General features: G+C 45.7%; 1 protein-coding gene across 1 annotated transcript in view; it reads left to right on the top strand.

Annotated features, from left to right (window-relative positions):
* The window catches only part of Tgfbi (transforming growth factor beta induced), a 33,870-nt gene extending 30,795 nt beyond the window's left edge, over window positions 1-3,075 (top strand). Inside the window, exons 14-17 of the mRNA XM_005333199.4 lie at window positions 176-278; window positions 819-898; window positions 1,934-1,958; window positions 2,444-3,075. Coding sequence (XP_005333256.2) covers window positions 176-278; window positions 819-898; window positions 1,934-1,958; window positions 2,444-2,484 — 249 coding nt within the window. The 3' untranslated portion in view covers window positions 2,485-3,075. The remainder of the gene's footprint in view (window positions 1-175; window positions 279-818; window positions 899-1,933; window positions 1,959-2,443) is intronic.
* Window positions 3,076-26,375: the final 23,300 nt, after the last annotated feature.

Genomic DNA, 26,375 nt, shown 5'->3' with positions numbered 1-26,375 from the left:
GGGTGACACACTAAGCAACTCTGTGTGACCCTGTCTCTAAATAAACTACAAAATAGGGCTGAGGATGTGGCTCAGTGGTTAAGCACCTCCAAGTTCAATCCCCTATTCCAAAAAGAAAGAAAGAAAGAAAGAAGATTCTGTTCTGTTTTATTATTGTTGTCTCTTTTTCCTTTAGAAAAACAATGTAGTGAATGTCAATAAGGAACCTGTTGCAGAAGCCGACATCATGGCTACAAATGGCGTGGTCCATGTCATCACCACCATTCTGCAGCCTCCAGGTAAGTCCCTAACATATAGCATCACTGCTGATTCTGCAGTGGGTCCTTCTCGCCATGTGACAGAAGAAAAATGTTCTAAACAAAGATAACCTGAAATTGTGACATTCCCACCATGGCTACATGAATGGGCTCCTTGTGGCTGTCTAAAAAGTGAGTTGGGAACTGTGGTTTTGAATGCACTGCACTGAGGAACTTGAGGATACATGTCTTCTTGCTGAATTGCCCACTGTCTTAGCTCCTCTTAGACAAGGTCCAGTTGTGTGGTGCATGCAGCTGTGGGCTGCAGGATTCCCAGGGCTCATCTTCAGTACCTCTTTACCCCCAGGGCAGATGGACTTCAGTCCTATCCCTCCTCACTTGTGCATGTTAGCTTTCTCTGCTCTCTCTTCCCCCAGGGGCCAAATTCCACAATGAGTTATGAAAAGTTATAGGGGAAAATTTTGTTTGGAAACATGAGTCAGAAAGCCCAATGGTGCCTGTCACTCATGGCTGTTAGTGACGCCAGGCTAAGCGTACCAAAGCTGCTTTTTCTTTCTCCAGCCAACAGACCTCAGGAACGAGGGGATGAGCTTGCAGACTCTGCCCTGGAAATCTTCAAACAGGCATCCGCGTTTTCCAGGGTAAGAAGCCTATTAGGTTCATGCCTCTCTGGAACAGCCTTGGGGCCCCTGTTTGGGTCCATGAAGGGTCTCTCCAGACCCTGACTTCCTTGGTCACTTTCCCAGAGCTTTTAGGAAATATATCCCCACATCCACTGGGATATCCTCTGCCCTGGATGATGTGGAATCCATAAAAAGTACCCAGGTAGCTCCTGCTTCCTTTGTGAACTTTAGCCCACAAAGGGGCCTCTGAACCCCAGTTCACCAGGAAGCCACTGTTAGTGAGAAAAACTCTGGAGTCCATCTGGCCAACAATGCCAGCCCCTACTCAAGTCACCTTAGGGTGGCCTGGCCTGCCCTGAGCCTGGGCCTCTGAGTTGCTCTTCCATTTTCCATAGGATGCCCATTCTGGGTGATGTTGGGGCTCTCTTGGGCAGTGTGTGGATCCTGAGTAAGGGCTACCGAGCCAGTTATGTGGGGGGGGCCTCCTTCCCTGGCCTCAGCCCTGCCTCCTTCTCAGAACCTCTCTTTCTGAGCTTCCTTTCCAACCACTCCCCAACTGGCCCAGGACACACTCTCCTTGCTGTTTTGGGTCAGGTGGAGCCTGTGGGAACCTGAAGCACTAAACAGAAGGTTTACATTTCAAGAGAAGAGTGCAGGCCTGAACCCAGAGGCCTGGAGCTCCACCACATCACTTCATTTATGAACAGAGGCGTCTCCTTAGTGCCCTCAAGAAGGGTTCTAGGGCTGAACTCCCACTCCTGGGAGCCACCTGGAGTAGTACCAGTCCCCCAACTGGGATCTCGATGGAAATGCCTGGCTTGGGGACCTCCCATGAATGTCTACCTAAGACCCCACTTGAAAGGGGCTTACACAGACCAGAACCGCTGAGGCCTACTGAGGGGCTCCCAGGGGCCCATCAGTTCTACCTTCCCTCTCCTCTTCCTCGTTGCAGCATGTTTTCTGAGCAGGCATGGCGATGGGCCAAACCACTCCAATAAGTAGGTGCAGGTATAATTTTCACTAGAAAACTTGACACCTTGTGTTCTCTTTCAGGCTTCCCAGAGGTCTGTGCGACTAGGTAAGTCTGGTCTGGATTTATAGTCCTTGCATTTCTATCTGGGCCATACCCCCATCAGGCCCAAGCCTGCCATCTACTGTATGTATATAAGAACATCATGGTGCAGTAGAGTAAGCTGACCTTTGAGCTCAGACCAGAGAGGTGAATTGAGGTCAGACCCAGAAAGCCCTCTCCTTTTCTGTAAGATGAAGATCATCACAGTCTTTTAGGGTTGCTGTGAGCTTTGGCTTTGGGACCCTGGGAGTACTGCATAGGGACTTGGCAGGAGCCCATGGTAAGGATGTGGTTCCAAGCAGATAGATGTAGAAAATCCCAGCACATCAGACATTGAATAAGATATAAAGTTTCACAAACCAAAAAGCACCTGCTATGTGCCGGAAAGCATGGCGGAAGGCCATTTGGCCCTTTCCAGAAGATTCTGACAGTGCCCCCAGATGAACAAGGGAAAGTCTGCATCTTATTAACTTTTCAAACCTCTTTTACAGCCCCTGTCTACCAGAGGTTATTGGAAAGGATGAAGCATTAGCACGAAGGAGCACAGGAGGAATGCACCTCCCAGCTTCCCGCCAATTTCTCTCAGTTTGCCAAAGAGACTATTTGAATGTTTTTGAAACCAAATATCACACTTCAATACACCTGGGCTACACCATAATGGGATCTGAGCCTTGGGTGGTTGGGGTGGGGGGATGGGAGAATATGTACTTTTTACTTTTTGTTCCCCCTACACATGGTTGTTAGTCTACTGAGGGTAGAGATCTGGATGTCACTACCTGACATTCACTTCCAGAATGGACTTACCCCAAACGTGGAATGTCCTGCCAATGCCAAGTGCCTAGAATCTCTTCCAGGCTGCAGCATTGTGGAGCTCACAAAACGTGAATGATGCAGTGCAGCGCTCTGGGGAGTTCTGGTGTGGTTTTGTAAAGCTCTTGCACAGCTGGAGAAATGGCGTCATTATAAGCTATGAGTTGAACTGTTTCTGTCAAATGTGTCTTGCATCAACATGTGGCTTGGATGCTTCTATGTGGCCCTGTCCAAGTAGAAAAGGATGTAAAGCCTGTATTTCTTGAGTGTGTCCGCCATGGTGTGTTTGTAATAATAAAACCAATGAAATAGATGCCTTGTGTGGATGGGACTGGGTGCTGGCCTGGGTATCAGAGGGATGGGTTCTGTTTCTTGGGGCCGCCTTCCACGTTCCTTCATGCCTCAAGTCTTCCTGGGAACAGATCAGCAAGGAGCTCTGAGGGACGGTCTTGGATCGAGCAGTTGACCCTCAGATGCCCATACTGCTTGTGGGGATTTGAACCTGGATCTTTGTTGAACTTGTTTTCAGTTCTACTTCCACTAACCCTGGGGGTTTGAGTCCTCATTGTTCCCTTTCCCCAGCATTTTATTTTTCCCCATATTTTTTTATTGGTGCGTTATAGTTGGACCTAGGGTGGGATTTGTTGTTACACATTTGTGCATAAACACAATGTAACCATATAATTTGACCAATATTATTCCCCAGCCCCCAGCACTTTATTCCTTTCCTTACTCTGAAGCATCTTCCCTTCTGTGCTGTGACCCTTCGTCTTTGCGCTGTGAAGTGGTTGCTCTCATGGTCCCATTACACAGATGAGGAGACTGAGGCTCAGGAAAGGGAGAACCACTGATAACGCAGAAAATAGCTGAGCCTGGGCTGGAACCCCAGCATACTGACTCCCAAAGACCACCATCTGACAAGACAGCAAGTCCAAGTTTCCCATGCCCTACCCTCTGTGTCAATCCATGATCAAATCCCTTCCCCACTCCTTTATCTGCTGTCTAGACTGCCTTGGCACTCAGGGAGTCACTATGGAGTCACTGCACTCTACCTGTGTGGCCTTGAAGATTCATTTAACTCTCAGGACCTGCTATTCTGTAACAGGGAGATGACTGCCACATCTGCTTCCTGGATCCATCAAGAGGATGAAATGGGGGTCCATGTAGAATGCTTGGTGCAGCATGGCCTATCCTTACTGCTACCACTCTGTTAGGGATGCTCAGGATCCATGGAGCTGTGAGCCCACTTTCCAGGAGAATGGGACGGTTCTGCCTCTTCTCACCCTACTCTGCCAGGGATGATTCACTCCACTTCATGAACCTAGTGATTCAATAATATGTCTACAGCAAAATACAGCTCAGTCCACCATTACTGAGTCCAGAGTGTTGAACGAGGCACCCAGAGATCCTCCCTTTAATAGCTTCCAGCCTAGAGAAAGACACATTAAGTCAATCCATTAAGTCACTCATCCAGTTAGGTCTGTGGCTCAGTGGTAGAGCCCTTGCCTAGCATGCACAAAGCCCTGAGTTCAGTCCCCAACACTGCAAATAAAGTCACTCATCCATTTGTTCCACAAATATTTGTTAAGGGCCATCTACATACACCCCCATGCTAGGCCCTGGGGATAGACATGGTCTTATTCTCATGAAGCTTCCCTACAGGTGGGAAAAAGAATCATCAGTCAGCAAATGGTACAATGGACTATGATACAGAGAACCCTGAAGGATAGCATGTGGTTCTGTGACAGATTATGAAGGCATCTGAGAAAGTGGGGATCAGAGAAAGGGATCCCCAGGAGCAACCAGAAGTGGGAGGAGATGAAATGAGGTAAAGGAGCAATCTGGAGGGGAAGAGTCCAACTGGAGAAGGCTGGGGAGAAGGTGTCCTGAGAGGTGAAGCTTAGCCTTGTGTGAACGACCAGTACTGGATTCTTTCCAAGAGCTCATCCTGCCTCCCAGAGTGTCACCAACTTGGGCTGCCACAGTGGCTTTGCTCATGCCAGGTATCCTACAGCTGTGCATTGCCTTAAGCCCCCCAAATACATGCACCTGGACTTTACCAAGACAACATCAGAACCCAAAGAGATGGCTAGCATACCTTTTAAAAATGCTTGCATTTAAAATAAAAATCACCATAGTGACACGGATCTTGGAGATCAGGAACAGGTCCTCATTGTTCCCCAGTTTTAAAGATCAAACACCCAAGAAACGCTGCAGAAGCAAGAATAGAAAGCAAGTTTTATTTAAGAAAAAGACAGAGAGATAGAAACTATTCTGGAGAGTAGTGGGGTTCAAAGCTAGGTGCCCCCAGAAGTGGGTGTGTCTTGCTCTTTTATAGACCCCAGAACCCTCACCTTCTCTTTTCTTCTCCATGTAGATGCCAAAGGACAGGAAGGAGCAGCACAGGGGGTAATCCCTGTGATTCCAGAGGTGTTAGCTGTTAGCAACCCATCATTTCTTTGATAACCAGCCCTCATTTTCTCACCACCATCATTCATTATCTATACTGATTGTCAGGCCTTTCACCCCCTGCCTCAGTTTGTTGAGAAATGTGACATATCCTTTCCCCTTGGGCCACGCTGGACTGCAGGCAGATTGCTTTTTGGCAAAGAAAGCATGTGGAGAGTCAGCACAGTGGGCTCATTTTATGGAATCATTCTCTTAACCTTGTGTTCCCACCATCCTCATCTATTTGTCCTCTTACAACAGGAGTCCTTCAAAAATGTCAAATGCTAAAATATATGTTTAAGGTCCTTCCTGCTTCTCCCCTCCATTTGCCCTTACGATCCTTAGCCTGCCCTCCTCCCACACCTTCCAATAAGAGGCTCTCCATCTGATTCTCTAAACTGCTCCTTGGGAGTCCTTTGGCTGATAACCATGCACAGCCTTCCCTCCTAGCCAGAGAGGGTCCAGTTCCCTTTTTGGGGTCCTAAATATCCCCTCACTGCCCTCACACCATCCAGTTTCTCACAGAGACTCAGGTTGAGCATTAATCAGGGGCTCCTATCCAGAGAATAAACTTCCAAGAAGAGGGAAGTAGGGGAGAGCCATGTCTGTCCTGTGCCCTGTACCATCCAAAGACCAGAATGCAGCACAAGAGGGAAGGAGGGGACTCAGGCCTCTGCTGAGCCCTAATCAAGGAAGAGGATGCAGAAGACAGAGGGAAAGGGGTTTCACGACTACTATGGGGTTTTCTGGAGTGTAGAGAGGACTGAAAAGACCCTCAGCATTGGGGCCCAGAAACCTTTCCAGAATGGGGTGTGCCTTCCTCAGACAGCAGACAGGGGCCACCTGGCCTTACCCACCAACTGAGAGACCAGCACACTTATGGGCCAGAGAGGGCAGCTCTTGGGCTGCACACCCACAGGCGTTGTAACTGTGCTGGTCTCTTGCATCTGTGCTATCTATACACCAGGGAAGAACGATGAGAATTTTCATGTCACTGCTGTAGGAATGGAAGCTCAGAGGGGTAATCTGCCAGGTCACTAAACAGGAAGAATTTGAAACTCAGACCTGGCCCACGAGTCCCCCCTCTTAGCCACTCTGTTCTCCTCTACCTGCTACTTGATCAGAGTCCATGGAAGGGTGGCCGAGGCAGCCCTGGGCAAGCAGGACATGGGGCCAGGTGGCCAGAAAGGCACTCTCCTAGAGACCCCAGGAAGTCTGACCTCTGCTGGCACAGCCTAGACCATAACTTGTTCATATGCTGCTGGGGGAGCCGGACAGGGGAGCAGCCAGAGCACCGGGTGCCCCGGTACCACATGGATATCAGGAAAAAGAGAAAAAAACACCTCTTTGCTTGGAACCGTGATTCAACATTATGCTTTTGAGGAGCTGCCTGGAATATTGTGCTCAGAACTCTTTCAAAGCCAGGAGAGGAGGCCATGGAATGAGGGATGGGCCCGATGCCTCATCCAGAGAAGTCAAATGGGGCCGCGTCTGGCCATCCCTGCCTGGCGAGGAAAGAAACTCATCCACACCAGAGAGCCAGTCCAGGAACTCAGTCAGGAGGGAAGGGAGCCTGGGACCCCTATACACACATGTGTACACACGCACTCACACATTCTCTCACACGCTTGCACACTCATTCTCCTCACACATGGATCCTCTTATACACTCACACATGAACACACTTATACACATGCACACACCCACACACATCCCCCGTGGGTCTTAGAGACCCAGGATGTAGCCTCAGGCATAGACAGCTTGTACTCCACAAACTCTGGGGCCTGGGGAGAAAGGCAGTCACTGAGGTGTGGTTGCCCCACAGGAACCTTCCGGCTCTGACCTCAGGCCTGTTGGGGGGAGGTTCCTAGAGCCATCCATACCCCATCCAGCCTTGGAGTCCCTACCATTAGAGGAGAGAGAGTAGAGGAAATCCCTCTGGTAAGAGGTCTGGGCCCTGCTGGAGATTGTAGGCTGTATCAAGGATTTTAGACATTATCCTTAGGACTGTGAGAAGCCACTGGAGGGAGTTAGTTGGAGACAGAGATGTGCCTGGCATACAATAAGTATTCAAAACCCAGAGCCTGGTTCCCAGAGAACAATGGTCTCTTGGTTTCCCTGGATGCTTACAGTATCCTTCTGGAGGATGAGAATAGCTGGGTTCAGGGAACAGAGAGCTGCTTAATTGCACTGCAGAATGGGTCACTTCCTCTCGAGCAGGTGACAACCCTCTAATCCTTTGGGGGAGGAAGTTTCATGGTGAGAGAGTTTTTCCCTATTCCCAAGACCTTCCCCCAGTTCTATGAGAAGGAAGAAGGTCTGAGATTTGGGAGTTGCAGAGACAGAGAGGAAAGGCTTCTGATTAAATATTTTCATTTGGGCGGAAATGAGTTTTTGAGTGAACAGATGGAAAACTACTCTCCTCCCCTGTCAATGGGGCTGGTGGGTCCCCGTGGCTCTTTGGCAACAGTCCATAAATAATTCAAGTTTAAGGACTCCATCTGCACGTATGGGCTTCCCTGATGACAGCTCTCAGTCAAGCTTCTCAAATAGGAGGATGAGGACAAAGACCTTCAGAGGAGCTGTTTCCAACCACCTTTGGAGCAGAGGAGGATTAGTCAGTCACTCCCAGGGAGGGAAGGGAGGGGAGAGAAAAAGGATGAGGGATAAGTACCTCAATCCTTCAGGGGCAGCTCCTCAGAACAGGCCTGAGAGATAAAGAAGAACCCGGATATAGCCTCAAATCCCAGGCTGATTTTGAGAGGAATTCTTGTTGCCTACATTCAGATCCCACTGTGTCCAGCTTAGAGCAGGAGTCCCTGATCCTCCAGATCAAGGGCTCCAGACAGAAACAGAGGACTCTCTTCTCAGGAAAATGCCCATATATCTGCAACTCTGGCAGCTCTGAGGAAAGCATCCCCCCCGACACACACACCTTTAACCCTTTCACCAAACACATTTTACAAAGAAATCTGAAATCTGTAGCTCCACCTGCTTTCTGAATGCAGCCAACAAGTCTCCACCCCTGGGGCATCTCAAGCAGACACTGTGCGCAATAGGTGGTGGACAAACAGAATGAGTAGGCCGTGGAGCTGCCACAGGGCATAGAGGCTGTCCCTCAATGGCCTAGTGGCAGTGTGATAGCAAAAGAGGAAAGAGCACTAACAGGGCTCCAGACAGAGCTCACTGTGCCAACCACCTGGGCACCGGTCTATGGAGAACGCCCGTCATGTCAGCAGTGTGGAAGACCTCGGCTGGCAATGCAGAACTGTTTCAACAACAGAGAGTGTGCATGGGTGGGACACTCTGTACCCCAAAGTATAAAAACCCTCAGCACTTCAGTAATGTGGAACCACCTCATTTGTGGTTTATTGTTTACATACTAGAAAGAATTCAACCAGGAAACCATGTATCAATAGCCTACCAGCTTTGTGGAAACCACAGAGTTGATGCCAGCAAATGATTAAAAATAAAAGCCTTTTCATCATCTTTCTAACCAGATTTTTAACTTCAGAAAAATCATCTTTGTGAATTTAGTTTTGTTTCCTAATATGCCTATCTTTTTAAGGAGATGCTAAGATATTTTTTAAATGTTTTTATTTGTTCTTTTTATATATGCATGACAGTAGGATGTATTTTGACATATCGTACATAGATGGAGTCTAACTCCCCATTCTTGTGGTTGTGCATGATGTGTGTGGAGTTTCACTGGTTGTGTATTCCTATATTAACAGAGAAAAGTTATGTCTGATTCATTCTATTGTCTTTTTTTTTTTTTTTTTTTGGAACTGGAGACTGAAGCAAAGAGTGCTGTACCACCTCAGCCTTGCTAAGGTTTTGAGGCTGTCCTCAAACTTGTGATCCCTCCTGCCTTAACCTCCAGAGTACCTGGGACTATAAGTGTATAACCCCACAAAAAGCTCATTTTCTTTTTATTTTTTTTTAATCCAACTGTAATTTGATTTAAAGATGGGAATTCAAGTTCTTAATGAATTTCACCTCCAAATTGTTACCCCACCACCAGAAACTCACCAATTATTTCCTTATCTATGGCTATGTGTCATTTCTATTCATATCAGCTGTGTCTCTGGGCCACATGTTCTGTCCTTTTGATGTCCATAGCTGTGCTTACATCTGTAGCACACCACGTAAATTGGTGTTAATTCAGTATCTTTTAATATCTCATAGAGTTAGATCTCTTTGCTTTTGAAGAGGACTTTTTTCTTTTTACAAAATTAACACTTTCTCCTTGCAAAAGTTTTGGGAAAGGAAGAGCGGCAGAAAGAAAAAGTAAAAAGTACCCATAAGCCTACCCGTGATAACCTTTGTCAAATTAGTTTTAGCAGCTCCTTTCGGATTTTCTTTTTGAGGACACTATGAATGTTTATAATATATTGTAATTTTCCTTTATTGTACCCAAATAAATTGTTAATAGGTTTCAAAATAAAAATAAAACAGGCATTGTGGTCAGGAGAATTTTAAGGCAATTTCCATGATTTAAACTTGCATGGCCCCAGTGTTATTCCCTTGTTGGCACTGGGGAGATTATCCCAGGTGGGCAGGATGCAGTACCACAGCTCTTTAAAAGCAACATTTTTTCCTCCAGCAGGGGGCAGAATTGGAGGTCAGAAAGAAGACTGTGAAGGACTTCATGCCAAGATGGGTTAGGGAGGGACTGTGAGAGGTACTCAGTAAGTAGAAGAGCCCTCAGATGACAGCCAGACCCACAACCACAAGAGACTCAATTCTGTCACCAAACGAAATGAGCTAGGAAAGGGATCCTTCTATGGAGCCTTTAGTGAAGGTTCAACTGACCCCATGATTTCTGCCCATAAGACACGGAGTAGAAAGATCAGCTGAGCCCACCCAGAATCCTAACTTTACAAAATTGTGAGATAGTGAATGGATGTTGTTTGAAGTCACTAATTTCATGGTAATTTGTTCCACTTGAAACCAGTGAATGATAAAGAGAAAAGCCCTCTAAACATATTTTAACATTAGAAAAATTATATTTGGGTATAATCCTATAAGTATAATTTCATTTTCTTCATTGAGCATCCACAGAGGACTCTGAGTTGGCTTTTCTCCATGGAGAGCCTGGGTTCTGGGTCAACATGGGGTTCCTAGGCCCGGGGGTCGGTTCCAAGCCCTGTGAGTGCCTACTGCATGGGTACAAGCCCTTTTTTCAAGAATCAGGGTGATTCCCCAGACCTAAACTTCCCCAGTCTCATGAGAAACCTGCTGGGTACTGAGGAGGGTAGGCCCATGGCCACAGCTGTGTTCTTTTCCCCTGATGGCTAGCTGATAGCCCAAGGATATTGACACAGAGTGGGATGAAGTTTGCCTGAAAATATAATCCCCATCAGCTGAGCCTGTGAGATCTCACAAGGTCTTCTGGGAACAAGTGTTCACCTTTGCATTTTAACACGTGTAGTCTTCTAGTATTTTGCCCTGTCACACCCAAAGTGGCCCTAGGGCTGGCCAGAAACCAATATTAGGTCACTAAGGGCCCTGGAACTCTGCCAGTCACACACTCTGTGTATAATAATAATAATCAAAGCCACCTCTTGCCAGGTGTGGTAGTGCATGCCTGTAATCCCAATGACTCAGGAGACTGAGGCAGGAGAATCACAAGTTCAAAACCAGTCTGGACAACTTAGGCAGAACCAGTCTTAAAATGAAAAAATTAAAAGGGCTGGGGATGTAGCCCAGTGGTAGAGTACTTGCCTAGAGTGTTAGTTAGTTTTTTGTTGCTGTGACCAAATACCTGATAAAAACAACTTAGAGGAGCTAAAGTTTATTTTGGGCTAATGGTTTCAGAGGTTCAGTCCATGGTTTAGCCAACTCTATTGCTTGGAGACAAATGTGAGGCAGAAATAGTCTGGTGTAAAGGCATGGTGGAGGACTACTGCTGTGCTCACTGTGGCCAAGAAACAGAAATAGAGAAAGAAAGAGAGGGGAAGGGGACACAGGGAAGATGAGCCTTTCCAGGGCATACTCCCAGGGACCTCTTCCAGCCACATCCCACCTGACTATGGTTACCACACAGGTAGTCTATTCAGACTTGGATGAACTAATTAGGTTACAGCTCTCATAATCCAATCATTTCACCTCTGACTGTTCCTGCATTAACACAGGATCCATCCCCAGTACCTGAGTGGTAGTGATGGGGTGATAGAACCAGAATTTATTTTGGTTGTGTGAGAAGTTTTGTTTTGTTTTTGGAGGTGCGGGGATGGAACCTGGGGCCTTGTGCATGCTAGGCAAGTGCTCTGCCACTGAATTACACTCCTAGCCCTCTTTTATTTACTTTGACAAAGGTCTTGCTAAGTTTCAAAGGCAGGCCTCAAAACTTGCAATCCTCCTGCCTCATCCTCCCAAGTAGCAGGGATTACAAATCTGTACCACCTTGCCTGGCTTTAGTCTCTTTGAACCGCCACTTTGAGTGGCCAATGGTAAGATGTGCATTCAGCACAACACAGAGGTGGTTCTTAATCCTGGCTGCATATTAGAATTCTCTGGGGAACTTTTTAAAACACTAGTGCCTGGACCTCTACTCCAGAGATTCTGATTTTAGTTGGTCTTACCAAAAATGTTTGAAAACCTCCCCTAGATGATTTGAATATGCAGAACAATGGTCCTCCAATATGGCCACGTGTATATCAAACTGAAGTCTGGTTGATAATTATCAGCTATAAGAAAGTTGATGTTGTCTATGGGTTATTTCAACACTTGAAGGATTTATGAATCGGGCCTATTGTCCCTCATATCCAGGTGTCTACAAGAGATAATGACTCAGAACAAAGGACAAGCTGGAAAGGTAAGATGATGTTACTTTTTTCTCAGGTTTAGGGCATGACTGGAGACTTCTAGAAACTGCTCCAAGGGTCTGAAACAGAACACTGTAAAAGCCAGCAGTTGACAATCAGTTGATTATGATGTTCCTGCAAATCTCAAAAGTGTTCTTATCTTGATGCCTTCTACCTTGGAGGGGCAGGATTATCAGATTTGGATGAATACTCTTTAAGTGATTAACATGTCTATGTGTAGAGTTGAACTGGAATCTGACCCAGAATTTAAGATAGAAATGAGACAGATGCAAAATGAAGAAAGAAAGATCAAGTTTTTATCCTATTTTAGTTACCCATTGGGCATCTGAAGGCTCAAGTGAAGAATCAGTGTTTTTTAGCAGCCTCTAATTTACAACATCTCCTGGAAACTTGTTAAAAAATGAAATCTGTGGGCCTAACCTCAGCCCAACTCTATCAACAATTCCCTGTAGCTTTAGCAACTCCCCTAGGTGATGGGGGGCACAGTTTGAGAATCACCACTAGAGGTAGGGACCACATCTACTGGGACAGCAGCCCAAGGCCAGCAGAGAGGGAGTGTCTGATTCTCTCCAATCTTTTTCCTCCCATGGGGCCCAGTACTGTCCGAGCAGGAAGCAGACTAGAATCCTGCCAGCCACATCTGGAACCTAGCATGAATTCTGTTTCCTGACAAGGTCAGGGCAGCCACATTGGTATCATTATGTAAATATGCAAAAAGCAACATTCTTGAAGGAAAGCCCTTGACTTTGTGATTTAATGAGCTCTGGCTCAGACCTCTCTCCAGATGTCTATTTACCGGTTCACCAACAGCTGCCAGGGAGATTAAAAAAAACAGAGTTGATTTGTTTGTTTTCTCTCAATTTAATGCATCAGTTTCCGAAGGCTAAACATCCATTTCTGGAAAGCTGTGGGATTTCCCTGGTCTAAGAAAACAGGAAAGTTAGCACCTCACTGAAAGGAGGGGGTAGGATTATCTTTCTGAAATTCATTCCTTCATTCTTTCTATAAATGTATGTAGAATGCCTGTTATATACAAGCCCCCAAATAGGAACTAGAGCGAGAAATGGCAATACCATTTATTGTGTTAGTTAATGGTATCTTCACAATCATTATGATGTAGATAATAGTATTAACCCCACCCTCCAATTTTGCAGATAATAAACTGAGGCTCAAAGAAATCATCATATGACTCAGGTCACACAGACTGTGGTTGGAGGTCATGGGATAAGGAGGAAGGTGAAAAACAGGGTTTCTTTATCTATTATCTATAAATCCAGCAAAATTGTGGATTGAGGTACTTGGTTAAAGAACCTAAAGGGACTGGCTACGTGTGATGTAAAGAATTAGCCCACTGGAGTCTGGTAGGCTGACCTACACTAACTGTGTGTGCCTCTGCCCCACACATCCACACCAGATCCAGGAGAGCTGACAAAAGGGAAGAGCCTTTGGGCTTTACATGTCCACCTCCTGAGACCATTGCCGTTTGATAAACCATCTCTACCTGGTTTAGTTAGCACCTTCCATCTTTACATTGACTCTATTGTTGGCATGGTTCTTGCCACCAGGGTCACAATGGGAATTAGAAAAACAAGAGAGGGGCTGGGGATGTGGCTCAAGCGGTAGCGCGCTCGCCTGGCATGCGTGCAGCCCAGGTTCTATCCTCAGCACCACATACCAACAAAGATGTGTCTGCCAAGAACTGAAAAATAAATATTAAAAAATTCTCTCTCTCTCTCTCTCTCTCTCTCTCTCTCTCTCTCTCTCTCTCTCTCTCTCTCTCCAAAAAAAAAAAAAAAAAAAAAAAAACAAGAAACAAGAGAGGGATAGAGAAGCTATCCCTGGTCCAGTTCTCATGACTGATGGGATCCCCAAAGCCCTCTTCCTCCTCTATCCTAAATAGATCCATCCCACCAATCCCACACCCACCCCAGACATCAGAAGTCAGGAATCAACATCCCTCTCCCCTACTAGATTACCAGGTTTCCTTTTCAGGGACACATTCCTGGAGACTACTGGTTTCTAGACAAGGGTTCTTGGGAGAGAGAAAGTGTTCCAAATGATCTCCTTGGTTTTTTGTTCTTTTTTTTTGTTGTTGTTGTTGTTGTTGTTGTTGTTTCCAGTGCTGGGGATCAAACTTAGGGCCTTGTGCATGCTAGGAAAGTGGTCTACCATTGACCTATATCCCCAAACTCTCAAATAATCTCCTTGTAAACACCCAGCCCAGAATGGTCATGCCTTTCTGAGCTGGAGAACCTTGCCTTTGAACAGAGAGTGTGCTCAGTTACAGTTGAATGTGGACGGAAGCAGAAGAAGAAAGCCAGAGCCATAGGGGTAAAGGGCAAAAGGCATGACCCCTCTGTTTTCCTGGAGCACGGGCCTTGCCCTTAGGCTCCCTGCTCTGGGTTCTGGGAGGCTGACATGAACTTTGCATTGAAAGCTCAGCTGCTCTGTCTGGCCTTGCCATGGAAGTTTTTAGAAACCAGGACATCAGCACGAAGGGCCAAACATACAGCAGGGCACAGTTCCACGCAGAGGTCCCTGGATAGCTGAAGGACTACCTCTTCACAGAGAAGAATAGTCATGATGTCATGGTGCAATTCCAAGTCTGAAATTAGGGGAGCATGAGGAGCCACATAACCACAGCCACAGGAGGCAGCCAGTAGAACTGAGATGGAGCAGAAGAGAGCACTGTCTGCTTCATCTTCTGCCAGACACATGCATTTTTCATTATCCAGTGGCTTCCTGCCCGAGGCTCTTGCATTGAAATGGAGCGTGTCTTCAGTCATCTTCCCAGGGTTCACACTCACAGATTCAAATGAGCTCAGCCCATCTCCCCAGACCTCTCTAGGCCAACTAGCTTCTATATCCTAAAATGACCCGAAGAGCTTTGAGGTTTTCTTTTCCTTTTTCACAACAGAAAATTGGAAGGGAAGATCACTCTGATGTGTGAAGAATGGGCTGGCGGGCACAACAAAAAAAAAAAAAAGAAAAAAGAGGGAGCCCAGAGGGATGTCTGTCAGTGGTCCAGGTGAAAGAGGATAGAGTCAGGACTCCTGTAGACCAGGTTACAGTGACAATGACCACACATGATTGACTTCAGATATATTTTAGAAATAGAGCCAATATTATCTGTTGATTGATTCAACTGTAGGTGAGGGGAAAAAAGGAGAATCAAATACATCTGTCTCATTTCTGAAGTAAGCAACTAAGTGAATGGACCCGCAATTTTCCGACAGGAAGGACTGAGGGAAGAAATGCTTTGAGCGGGTAGTAGATCAAGAGTTTTGGTTTATCAAGTTTGAAATGTCTCTGAAACATTTTTGTGTAGAGAATTGAATATTAGAATCTGAAGGTCAGGAAAAACTCACTGTTAAGAACCAAAAGGTGCAGTCATCAGTTGGGAAGGAAGTTTGAGAAGAGGTGTGAAATAGTCACCCTAGAGTTCTTTAGAGATGCAGGTTTCCTGGCACCCACCAGAGACAACCATTCAACTGCAGCTGGGGTGGAATCCCTACTCCCGAGGTCTTAGAGCGCTCTGGGCTCCTCACTACCTGAGGATGCTCCCTGTGGGAGTCCTCCTACACTCTGCAGGAAAGATCATTGATGCTGATTCATAATGGGGATGGGGGAGCATGGGAGGAATAGACAAACTTTAGATAGGGCAAAGGGGAGGGAGAAGAAGGGAAGGGGCATGGGGGTAGGAAAGATGGTGGAATGAGATGGACATTATTACCCTAAGTACATATATGAAAACATGAAGGATGTGACTCTACTTTGTGTACAACCAGAGACATGAGAAATTGTGCTCTATTTTGTAATATGAATTAAATTGCATTCTGCTGTCATATATAACAAATTAGAATAAATAAAATATAAAAGAAAAAAAAGATCATTGTCTCCTTTGTTTGAGATATATATTTAGAAATTATGAGCATACAGTTTAAGGCCTCCATACTGAATAAACTCATGGAGGAGAGAATAGGCATAGAGAAGACTCCAGAGCTCTGGGTGCTCCTACCTGACAGAGTACAAGCAAGCAAAGACTAAGAAAGACTGTACCATGGAATAGGAAAAAGAAGAGGAAAGGTTGATGTTAGGAGGTTTAGAAGAGAAAGTGTGGCTAAATTTGCTGAAATACAGTAAAATAAGGAAAGAGAATTGAATTTGGCCTCAGGTCTCTTTGATCAAAGCTAGTGACTTGTAGAGGGAGAAGCCTTTTACAAGTAGATTTAGAAGAAAACTGCTTTGCCAGGAAGGGGTCAAGGAAATGGGAGGTTGACAGGAGGGGACTTGGGTCAGGGGGAGATTATATGTGTGTTGCTTTGTTTTACTTTGTTCTTAGGGGGAGGGGACCATGTCTATTTCCTCCAGGTGGACCATATTGAGGCTTATATGCTACCAGGACTAATTCAGTGGAATGAAGAAGTTGGTGGTATGGGAGGTTAGCGTCTGGGATCCCCACTTGAAATTGGGGTCACCTCTTGATCCTTGACAAGTCCTGCTTCCTCAAATGTTGAAGTGTAACACCAGAGAAGCACATCCAGGCAAGCATAGAGTAGAAAGTAAGAAGCTTATTAAAGAATAGTAAAACAGACTTCTCCCTGGTGGAAGAAGGGGAATCTTTTGGGATGAGGAAGCCCTGTCCCTTTAATACTTCTAAAGTTTCCCTTGTTCTCCCGCATTCTTTTCCCTTATCTTGTTCATTCCCCCTCATCCCGCATAGTGACTGGGGGATTTCAGTGGAATGGCCTGGGGGTGAGCAGGTGAGCTGGAAGGGTCTAGGTGGAGTGCTAGGCAGGAAGGGAACTGGGCAGCCCAGGAGGCTTTGATTAGCAGATTCCAGTCTGCTCAGGAGTTGCTTAATTAATAACCTTTTTGGAAGGGGCAGTATCAAAGAGCTTTGGAGACATGAACATTCCATTCTCCCAGGGACTGTTTCCAATCTCCCGGACTCAAATTGGACTCCATTTTCTCCATCAGACACGATTTATCTAGCTACACTCACTGTCTCTCTTTAAATCTGGCTTTCACTGTGTTAGGATCCAAGTGGGAGAGGCAGGCTTTGGTGAGGGAAGGTGAAGAAATTCTGAGTTTCCACAAACTCACTGTTAAGAACCAAAAGGTACAGTCATCAGTTGGGAAGGAAGTTTGAGAAGAGGTGTGAAATAGTCACCCTAGGGTTCTTTAGAGATGCAGGTTTCCTGGCACCCACCAGCGATAACTTCTGCTGCTGGGGCTGGGGTGGAATCCCTACTCCGAGGTTTTAGAGCTCCTCACCACCTCAGGATGCTCGGTGGGGGAGCCCTCCTACATTCCGCGGAAGGATCATTGTCTCCTTTGTTTTACACCGGGTTCTTTACGAATAATTGGAAAACGATTGATCAAAATGTCGAGCTGAATTGCCCTAGCCCCTCATTCCATTACAAGCACCACTACTAATACATGAGCTTCCAAGTTGGGTCAAGTTTAGGTTCCCTTTTAGCTCAGTTTTTCTCTTTTCCAAAGTTTGAGGCCCGCTGGTAGTGGGGAGAGGGGCTCCAAAGGTGGCGCTAGCTCCCGGAGGTTCGTCACCCGCCCTCCCCCCAGGTCCTTTGGAGGCAGCAGGTTGAAAGCAGAGTGGGTACTTTATTCTCCGAGGGAGGGCGGACCTTGGCAGACAGATCAAGGGCTTCCGGCGACACCTCTCCACCTGGTTGCTCTAGGTGCATCGGAGCACCGGCAGCGGGCGGGACAATCTCCGGACCCTCAGGGTGGGAGTAACCCAGAGGGACGCTCCAAAGCTTGGGAGCTGAGGAGAGTTCACAGGCTCAGAAGCAGAGTCCGGCATGATCAAAGGCGCATATAAAGTCACCAGAGCCTAGAGGGGTGGATGGCGGGTGGGACAGCTGCCTAGAAGGGCCTGAGAGCTCCCCCCCCCAAGTTCCCCCTCCCTGCCCGCATTGCTACCCCCTGTTTCGGCGCCTGCTGTCTCAGCTTCCCTGGGGTCGCAGGGATTTGCTGGGCTTCGGAAGACCTCTCCCCATTCCACTCAACCTTACCCTGAGGGAACTGATGCCATAGTTATCTATCTAAAACCTTGGTAAGTTCTGATTCATAACTTCAGGACAGAAATTTAATATGAGAAACAGTTGGACATGTCTAAACCGCCTGAGTAGTAATAGGTCCCTGTCCTCAGGCAGCTTGTGTTCTAGAGGAGATCTCCACGTTAGAGAAACTCTTACCAAACCCAGATTTGGAAGTTTATCCCATGGAAAAATCAATGTTCAAGAGAAGAGCCTTCAGGAGAAAGGTTTTATTCAGTGGCTAAAGATTGCAAAAGAGGGAGCTTTGTTCCTCTTCTCCATTCCAGGGGGTTGATGAGTTACAGATACAGGATAGGAATAATGTGGGAGAGAGGTAGGCTAACAAAGGAGAGAAATATTCTTGTCTTTTCTGGATATAGGCAGAGCTCTTCCAGGAACTCAAGAGCACCCATTTATTCCCGGTTTAATCTTGGTCTGGTGTTTCTGGTTATAGCTTATAGTATATGTCTTTACTATTAAAGGGGGGGCGGTGTGCTAGGCAATTCTAGGTCAAAATAATCCTGTGTTATAGTTTTGGACAACATTTTTCAAGCCAGATATAGTGGTGCTGGCCTATAATCCTAGCAAATCAAGAGGCTGAGGCATGTGGATTGCAGTTTAGTGGGGCCAGCCTCTGAAACTTAGAGACCCTGTCTCAAAATTATAAATGAAAAGAGTTGGCAATGTAACTCAATGGCAGAGCATGCCTGTGTTCAATACCCAGTACTAAAAAACAAAGAAACAAACAAACAAACAAAGAGTAACCTAAACAATTGTTATCATCATAACCCATACATCAGAGGTGCTATCTGCAGTGAATCTAACAGGAAACTAATTTTGTGATGCCCAGTTGTGTGGTACTAGGGGTTGAACCCAGGGAGGTTGGCTATACCCAGTCTTTCTTTCTAATTTATTTATTTGGTGCTGGGGATTGAATCCAGAGCACTTAACCACTGAGCTATATCCCCATCCCTTTTTATTTTCTGAGACACGGTCTTGTTAAATTGCCCAGGCTACCGTCCAACTTGTGATCCTCCTGACTCAGTCTCCCAAATTGCTGGAATGACAGGCAGGTGCTGTCACTCATGGCAAATTAGTGATTTTTAAGTCAACTAAGAACAAGTGAAGCTAGAAAGTTTATTTAGGTTTTTTATTTTCCAAGTAATGAAACCACATAAAATATCTGGAGGTTGTGCAAAATGCTAAGAAGGAAAGAAGGGATAGAGGGAGACTGAGATGGAACTCTACATTTAGTATCTTACCCCCGAACAGCACAGACACAGGCCAGGGAGGAAAGAATTTAGGATGTTCAAAGACCAACAGAAAACTCCCTGGTCTCTGCAATAGAGTAAGAACCGGTAGGGTCTCATTAGCTGCGGTTTTCAAGTAGGTCCTTGTGGACCACACTATATGCAAAGAAAATAGTCCGTACAGATAAAATAATAATAGATGGCAGCTATTGCTAGCGAGTTCAGGAGGCCTTCCTAATTGTTCTTGGAATAAAGTCCATAATCAACATGGAGGCCTGAAGGTCCTGGGACTCTGACCTTCATGTTGAACTTCCTGCTGCAAGTTGTTAAAGTTTGTTTTGTTTTATCCCCTGAACAGGCAGGACAGGATGATCAGCCCACCCTGTGGGTCCAGAGCAGCCCCAGGTCAAAGTGACCCTTACATACTTTTGAGTCAGGCCGTCAGCGCTACTCAAATTTTGTTAGCAACCGGCTAAGTTAGCAAATTTGAAAAGGACAGAGAGCACATTTAAAAATCCTCAAAAGGAGCGATTCTACAGCGTCTATAGTAGAGGGAAAGTGCAAAAGGGTCAGAAAGCACCCGCGGGTCTCGAACCCCAGAACTTGGGATTAGACAGCTAGAGAGCCTGGCTTGAGGAAGTAACCGCTTGAGCTAAAGCCGACCCAGCAGAAGTGGCGCGACTGAAACTTCTAAACCATGACAGAGTGACGTGGAAGGGGACGGGCTGCGTGTGCTCCCCGCCCCGAGAGGCCTGCGTCAGCCGGTCCCGCCTGCTGGCGTTCCGCGTCCTTCTGGGAGCGTGTCTGGAAGGGACTCTAGGTCCCTGAGCGCCCCGCCAACGGGAATGTCCTAGGGGACCAAGCCTGCCGCGGGAGGGGAGGGGAGGGAACGGCGGAGCACACGCTGAGCAGGTCGCTGACCCCCTACGGGGTCCCGCAGCCAGGCCACCGAAGCATCCCCTCCTCCTTGAAGACTTCAGAGTGCTCCCGGGCAGATGGGGTAGCCCACGCCCTCCAGAAAACCACCCCAGCAGCCCGAGACTCTGAACCAGTCCTGAGCTGGGCCCTGGGGACAGAGGTCCTGTCAGCAAATGCTCTTTGGTTGGAGAGGTGAATAAATGAATGAGTTGGGGGCACCATGGCCCAGGAGAAAGAGCAGGGCTAAAACGCCTCAGGTCAAGAAAAACTCCATTATGGCTGAAGTAGGGTGAATCATTCCTCCTTTTCCCTACCCCACTTCCCTGTCTACATTTCTTTCCTTTTAGAGAATTGGGGAACTGAATGGCAACCTTATCCATACAATTCCTAAGGCAGAGCCAGGGACCTCAAGGATAATCAATAATTATATTCCTGCTTATGGAGCGCACCTTGTGTTCCAAGCTCTGGTTTAAGCATTTATGTCGTTTAATTGCTAGAACAATTAAAGTCAGTAATGTTGGCCCCTGTTTGCAGATGAGTAAACTGAGAATCAGGGGATTTAAGTAACTGAAATGTCAGGAATTACAAAACAGGATACAGTCATTCAAGGATAGAAACCTAAGTTTGAACTTTTCAAGGAAGAAAGTTGCCTGTAGTGTCTGTCTGTCTGTCTTGCTTTAAAATATTTCGAATGGCTAGTAAGCTTCATTAGACAGGGATCTTCATTTTGTTCTCCTATGTTTCCCTGGTACCTGGCATAGTGTGTGGACAATTGACATTCCGTCACAGCCATTTGCTAACTGAGTGAATGAACGTGGGCAATTGTTTCTTTTCTTTTTTTCTTTTTTGGTTCTGGGCATTGAACACAGGGACATTCTACCACTGAGCCACATCCCCAGCTCTTTTTTTTAAAATTTTTTTTTTTTTTTTTTTGAGACAGGGTCTCACTAAGTTGCCCAGGCTGGCCTTGAACTTGTGATCCTCCTGCCTCAGTCTTCCCAGCCGCTGGGAATACACAAGTGTACCATTGTGCTGGGCAGGCAAGTGCTTCTTGAGGATAAGTTCCCTAAAGTGGAATTGCTGAGCTGCATGGCATATACATTAAACGAGTAACTGCCAAATTGTCATCCCAAAATTGGGCTGTTAATAGTATTTCCTGCTGGAGGTGTAGGAAGTTCTACTCAAACAGTGCACTTCGATCAGGCCAGGCACAGAATAGGTTTTGCAAACAGTAAGAATTGCCAGCAATTTTTTCCCCTGCTATCCATGCCCAACTCACCCCCAACCATTTGATCTAGCCCTGGCTTTGGGGCTGGAGCCTGGGTTTAGGAATGAGAACTGCCCAGCAGAAAGACAGGGACCCCGTTGGTGTGTCCCAGGTGCTCCCCCTGGTGGGCAAATATCCCTGAACAGTAAGGAAGTTTCCCCCATCTTTGTAAATCCTAAATCAGATCACAGTCCTCCCTGCTCAGAGCCCTGAAAACCAGCCTCCTGTTCTTCTAATCTTTGATCCCCTTGTGCCTGCCACAGCACCTGGCAGTATAAAGCACTCACTATATGTTAGATGAATAGATGAATAAATAAATAAATGATATTAATAAGCAGAATTGAATTGAGGGCTAGCCGTGGCTGAGGCAGGATACACCTCACAGGGCTTTTGTTCACTTTATATGCCCTTCCATGATCAAAAAGAACATTTCCTCCTGGGATAGACTTTGACCGGAGGCAGTATCCTGAGTGACATGAAGTAGAGGGAAGGGGGGACAGAAGGTAGATGGACTTTGCACACTTTTGCTTCAGTAATACTCCCCATAATCTGCAAGGTAAAACCTGTTATTTATTTCCTGGGCAAGCTAAGAGCAATGGAGGATGCACAGAAGTGTTGAGCTCAAAGAAGGGGAATGTCTGGTGAGAAAAGGGCTGGAAAACAGTCTCTTCTCCTAGTCCCAAAGGACGGAGAGTCCAAATGGAAGCATAGTCCCCACTATGGCAATGATGGCTGTTCTCAATGGGGAAATCGATGATGGCTGGAATTCAGTGGTGGGCTCATCCATTCAGCACATTGTGTGTCAGACACTTCAGAGGTGATTTGGGGGGGGGGCGATTGTAGCCTTCAAAAGCCTTATAATCCAGAGATAGCAAACCTTTGCTCTGAAGGATGTCAAGTGACATGTCTGGAGTATGTACAAACAGGCTGCCACACATGGCTAGATTATGCATGACTGACATTGCTCCTCAGACTGACCAGTGTGAATGGTATTCTCTGGTGTCATGCAGTGCACAATTTGAGCTGCAGGTGGGGATGGGATAAGTGACCTGGAATAAGGTGATCCAGCTGAGGAGTGAGAATGGAGAAGAAATCTCAGAGAACACCAATACAAAGAGATCTGCAAAAGAAGCAAAAATCAGAGAGGCAGGAAAAACAGGGTGCTAGAGAAGTCTGCATAAGTGGAACCAAGTAGAGGCCATCCTGGCCAGAAGCTGTGAACAGTCAAGCAGAAGACGCCCCAGCATCTGTGGTAAAGAGGAGTTTTGGGGAGACATTGTCAGGGGTGGGGAGGATGAGAATTGGCTTCTTATTTGTTAAGGGGTGGAGGGGGACATAGGGACAGAGTGAGGATGTTGAGTGCTTTCTACAAGTTGGGCTATAAAAGGACAGAGAGAGTAAGGGCCATCAGGTAGGGAGAGCTTTATTTTGTGGTGGAGCTTTCTGATGGGAGCCTTGAGCATGTCTAAATGCTATGCGAATGATCCACATAGGAAGACTTCTAGGAGGGAGAAGAAGTGGGATTTGTAGTGCGCAAAGATTCCAGATGGTAGCTGGTCAGGCTTCCTGAAGAAGTGCCTTAGTCCTGGGCAAAACGGGTCCCTTCCCTAACCTTAGTGCTTGAAAGAACTCTGACTGCAACCCTCTCCACAGTGTGGCATACTTTTAAGAGTATGCAATTATCGGGGAACCAAGGGAAAGTGCACACCCTGAACTCTTCTAGATCATACCCCAGTGACCAGAACACCAAAAATGCCTGCTAGAATTCCAGGGTCTATGCTGGCCTTCTCAGGGCACCCTCCCAAAAGCAGACCACACCAAAGGGGAAGCCAACTCATTTTAAGAGACCATTGATACTCTGATACCAGAAAAATACATTACAGGAAAACAACAGAACAATATCCCTCATGGGCATAGATACTAAAATTCTTAATAAAAGTTTAATAGAGTTCAATAATTTATAAAAAGGATAATACATCATGACTAAGTAGGTTTATTCTAAAAATGGAAGGTTGATTGAACAGTTGAAAGTCAATCAATATAGTTCACTATATTAACAAGCCAAAAAAAAAGTTATCTTATGATATAGTTATACCATCATAGCAATTAAGTATAGAAAAGGTCCTTCAAAAATCCAATATCCATCCTGATAGCAATAAATAATAATTTTTAAAAACTCTCAGCAAATTAGAAACCATAGGGAGCTTTCTCAATCTGGTAATCACATCAACAAAATCCTACAGCTAATACCATCCTAAAGTATTAAAGATAACCCCTATGATCAGAAATCAGACAAGAATATCTGCTCTTACCACTTTTATTTAACATCACATGGAAGGTTCTAGTCAGTATGATGTCAAAAAAAAAAGAAATAAAAGTTATCTAATTCAGAAAGTAAGAAGTAAAACTGTCCTGATTGACAGGGGATATGATCAACTGTGTAGAAAACTGGTAGAATCTACAAAATGTTTCTAGAATCAGTGAGTTTAGCAAGGTTGCAGGACTCAGTAGCAACATACAAAAATCCATTGTATTTGCATTTCTTATAACAAACTGTACCTTGAAATCTTTTAAAATACCATTTTACAGAAGCACCGAAAGCTAGAAAAATTTTAGGTGTAAACATAACAAAATATATGCTGAGAAAAATGAGAGAAAACTTAGTAAGTGGAGAAACATACCTTCTTTGTGTGCTGTCAATTCTCTCCAAATTGTTTGAAGATTCAGTACACTTCCAGATTGCCCAGTGGCTATTTTTCTTTTTTCTTTTTTCTTTTTTTTGGTAAGAAAATGACTATCTAATTCTAAAATTCACATTAAAAAAAATTAAAGAACCTAGCTACACAAAATAACTTTGAAGACAAATAAAACTAGAAGGCTAACATCATTCACTTCTAAGATGTAAATAATCTAGACGGTGTGGATGTGAAAGGCATGGAACTCTCATACACTGCTGGTGGGAACATAAAATAGTATCATCATTTGGGAAGAAAAAGAGTTCAGTGGTTTCTTAAAAAGCTGAACACACACTATCAAGTGATCCAGCCATTTGACTGCAAGATATTTACTCAAGAGAAAAAAAAAAAAAGCATATGTAGAAAGAAAATCTTGTCCATTAGTTTTCCTAGCACTTCCATTTGATACAGCCCCAAAGAGAAACAACACAAAGGCTCGAGAACAGTTCATTAAACAGTCTGTTATTTTCATATACTACTTGGCAATAAAAGGGGATAAAATTTTGGGATATTCATCAATATAAATCTCAAAATAATTATGCTGAGAGAAAGAAGCCAAATGAAAACAGAACATACTATATGGTTCCATTTATATAAAACTCTAAAAACTGTAAACTAATCTAAAAAGAAAATCAAGTAGAACAAAAGTTACCTGCAGATGGGAGGGAGCGGGAGGCAGAATGGGAAAAGGGAGGGTGGAATTACAAAAGGGTGGGGGTCTTTTGAGAATAATGCTCTATGCGTTTCACTATCTTTATTATGGTGATGGTTTCATGGGTCCAGGGAAATGTCACAATCTATTGTGCATAGTTTATTGCATGTCAATTATATCTCAATAAATCTGTTAAAAGCCTATAGTAAATGGGACTCCTTAAGTACAATAGCCTTGAACTGCACAAAGGTTAGGGACAAGTGTAGTGGTAGGGTATCAATGAGAAAAAGTTAACATTAAGATAAGAAGGACCAGAGAACTGTGTGCTGTGTACACAAGAGAAAGAAACAGAATAACAACTTTCACAATTGCCCAAATTTCAAAAATTTACTGGATACTATAATTAACAGCAAGTGTTTATTTAGCAACCATTATGACCCCCGCCTTGAGTCAGATTCTTGACAAACATACAGCAATTCTCTTGATCCTCCCAACAATTTTATACTATTTTGACAGTTTAAAAAACCGAGGCTCGGAGGGCTGGAGCTATGGCTCAGTGGTATAGTGCTTGCCTAGCATGTGTGAGGCACTGGGTTCAATTCTCAGCACCACATAGAAATAAATAAAATAAAGGTTCATTGACAACTGAAAAAAAAAAACAAGACTCAGAGACCTGAAGTCAGCTATCTAAAGTTGCACAGCAAGGAAATGACAGAGCCAGGACCTGTGGGGCCTGCAGTGGTTGCACCCATTTCCTCTCCCTCCTTCTGGGCCACTCCCTGCGGATCCCAGAGGGTGGCTGCAGGCCTCTGGCTGCACGTGGGCGGGTGTTGAGACAATGGGCCAAGCCTGTCCAAGTGTTCCGCTGTCCAAGGTTAGCTATTGTGTGGAGCTATATATAGCTGATTGTTGGGGAGAAAGAGAAAATAAGATTTACTTTTAGGAGGTTCAAAGGATTTGGGCAACCTGAACAGTCCTCAAGGCCTTTGCAGAACTGGGCTGAAATGTCATTGTCTAAACACAGTTGGAGTGTGGTTTCTTGGCAAGGGAGGAGGTGTCCCAGCCCAAGGAGGTGCGACCCATCCCTCTGCTCAAAATAGAGACTAGCCATTTCCTGCGTGGGAGTCAGCTGGAGGTGGGGGTGGCAGATCCAGCCCTATGGGCTCTGACCGTGGAGGGTTTGGTGGCCCCATGGGAGAGTGGGGAGTGGGGTGAACACGCAAGGCCCCGGAGATCTCAGGCTGTGGCTAGGGTGACAGACAAGGGCTGAGCCGGAGGGAGATGGCTCTCGCTTTGTGTGATGTGTGTATTTTGGGGGGCCGTGGAGGAAGCCCTGAGGACTGAGTCAAGTTCCTGGGACAGAGGTTCCAGGGAGAGGCCACCCCTGTGAAAGTTTGAGCATACAGGTGGCCTAGAGGCTGTGGGTCACTGGGCGTGGGGGGGGGGTTGAT

This window comes from Ictidomys tridecemlineatus, chromosome 1 (genome assembly GCF_052094955.1).
Source record: "Ictidomys tridecemlineatus isolate mIctTri1 chromosome 1, mIctTri1.hap1, whole genome shotgun sequence".
NCBI classification, from domain to species: domain Eukaryota; kingdom Metazoa; phylum Chordata; class Mammalia; order Rodentia; family Sciuridae; genus Ictidomys; species Ictidomys tridecemlineatus.
Note: the sequence above shows the minus strand (reverse complement) of the source record. Positions and strands in the feature narration are given on the sequence as shown.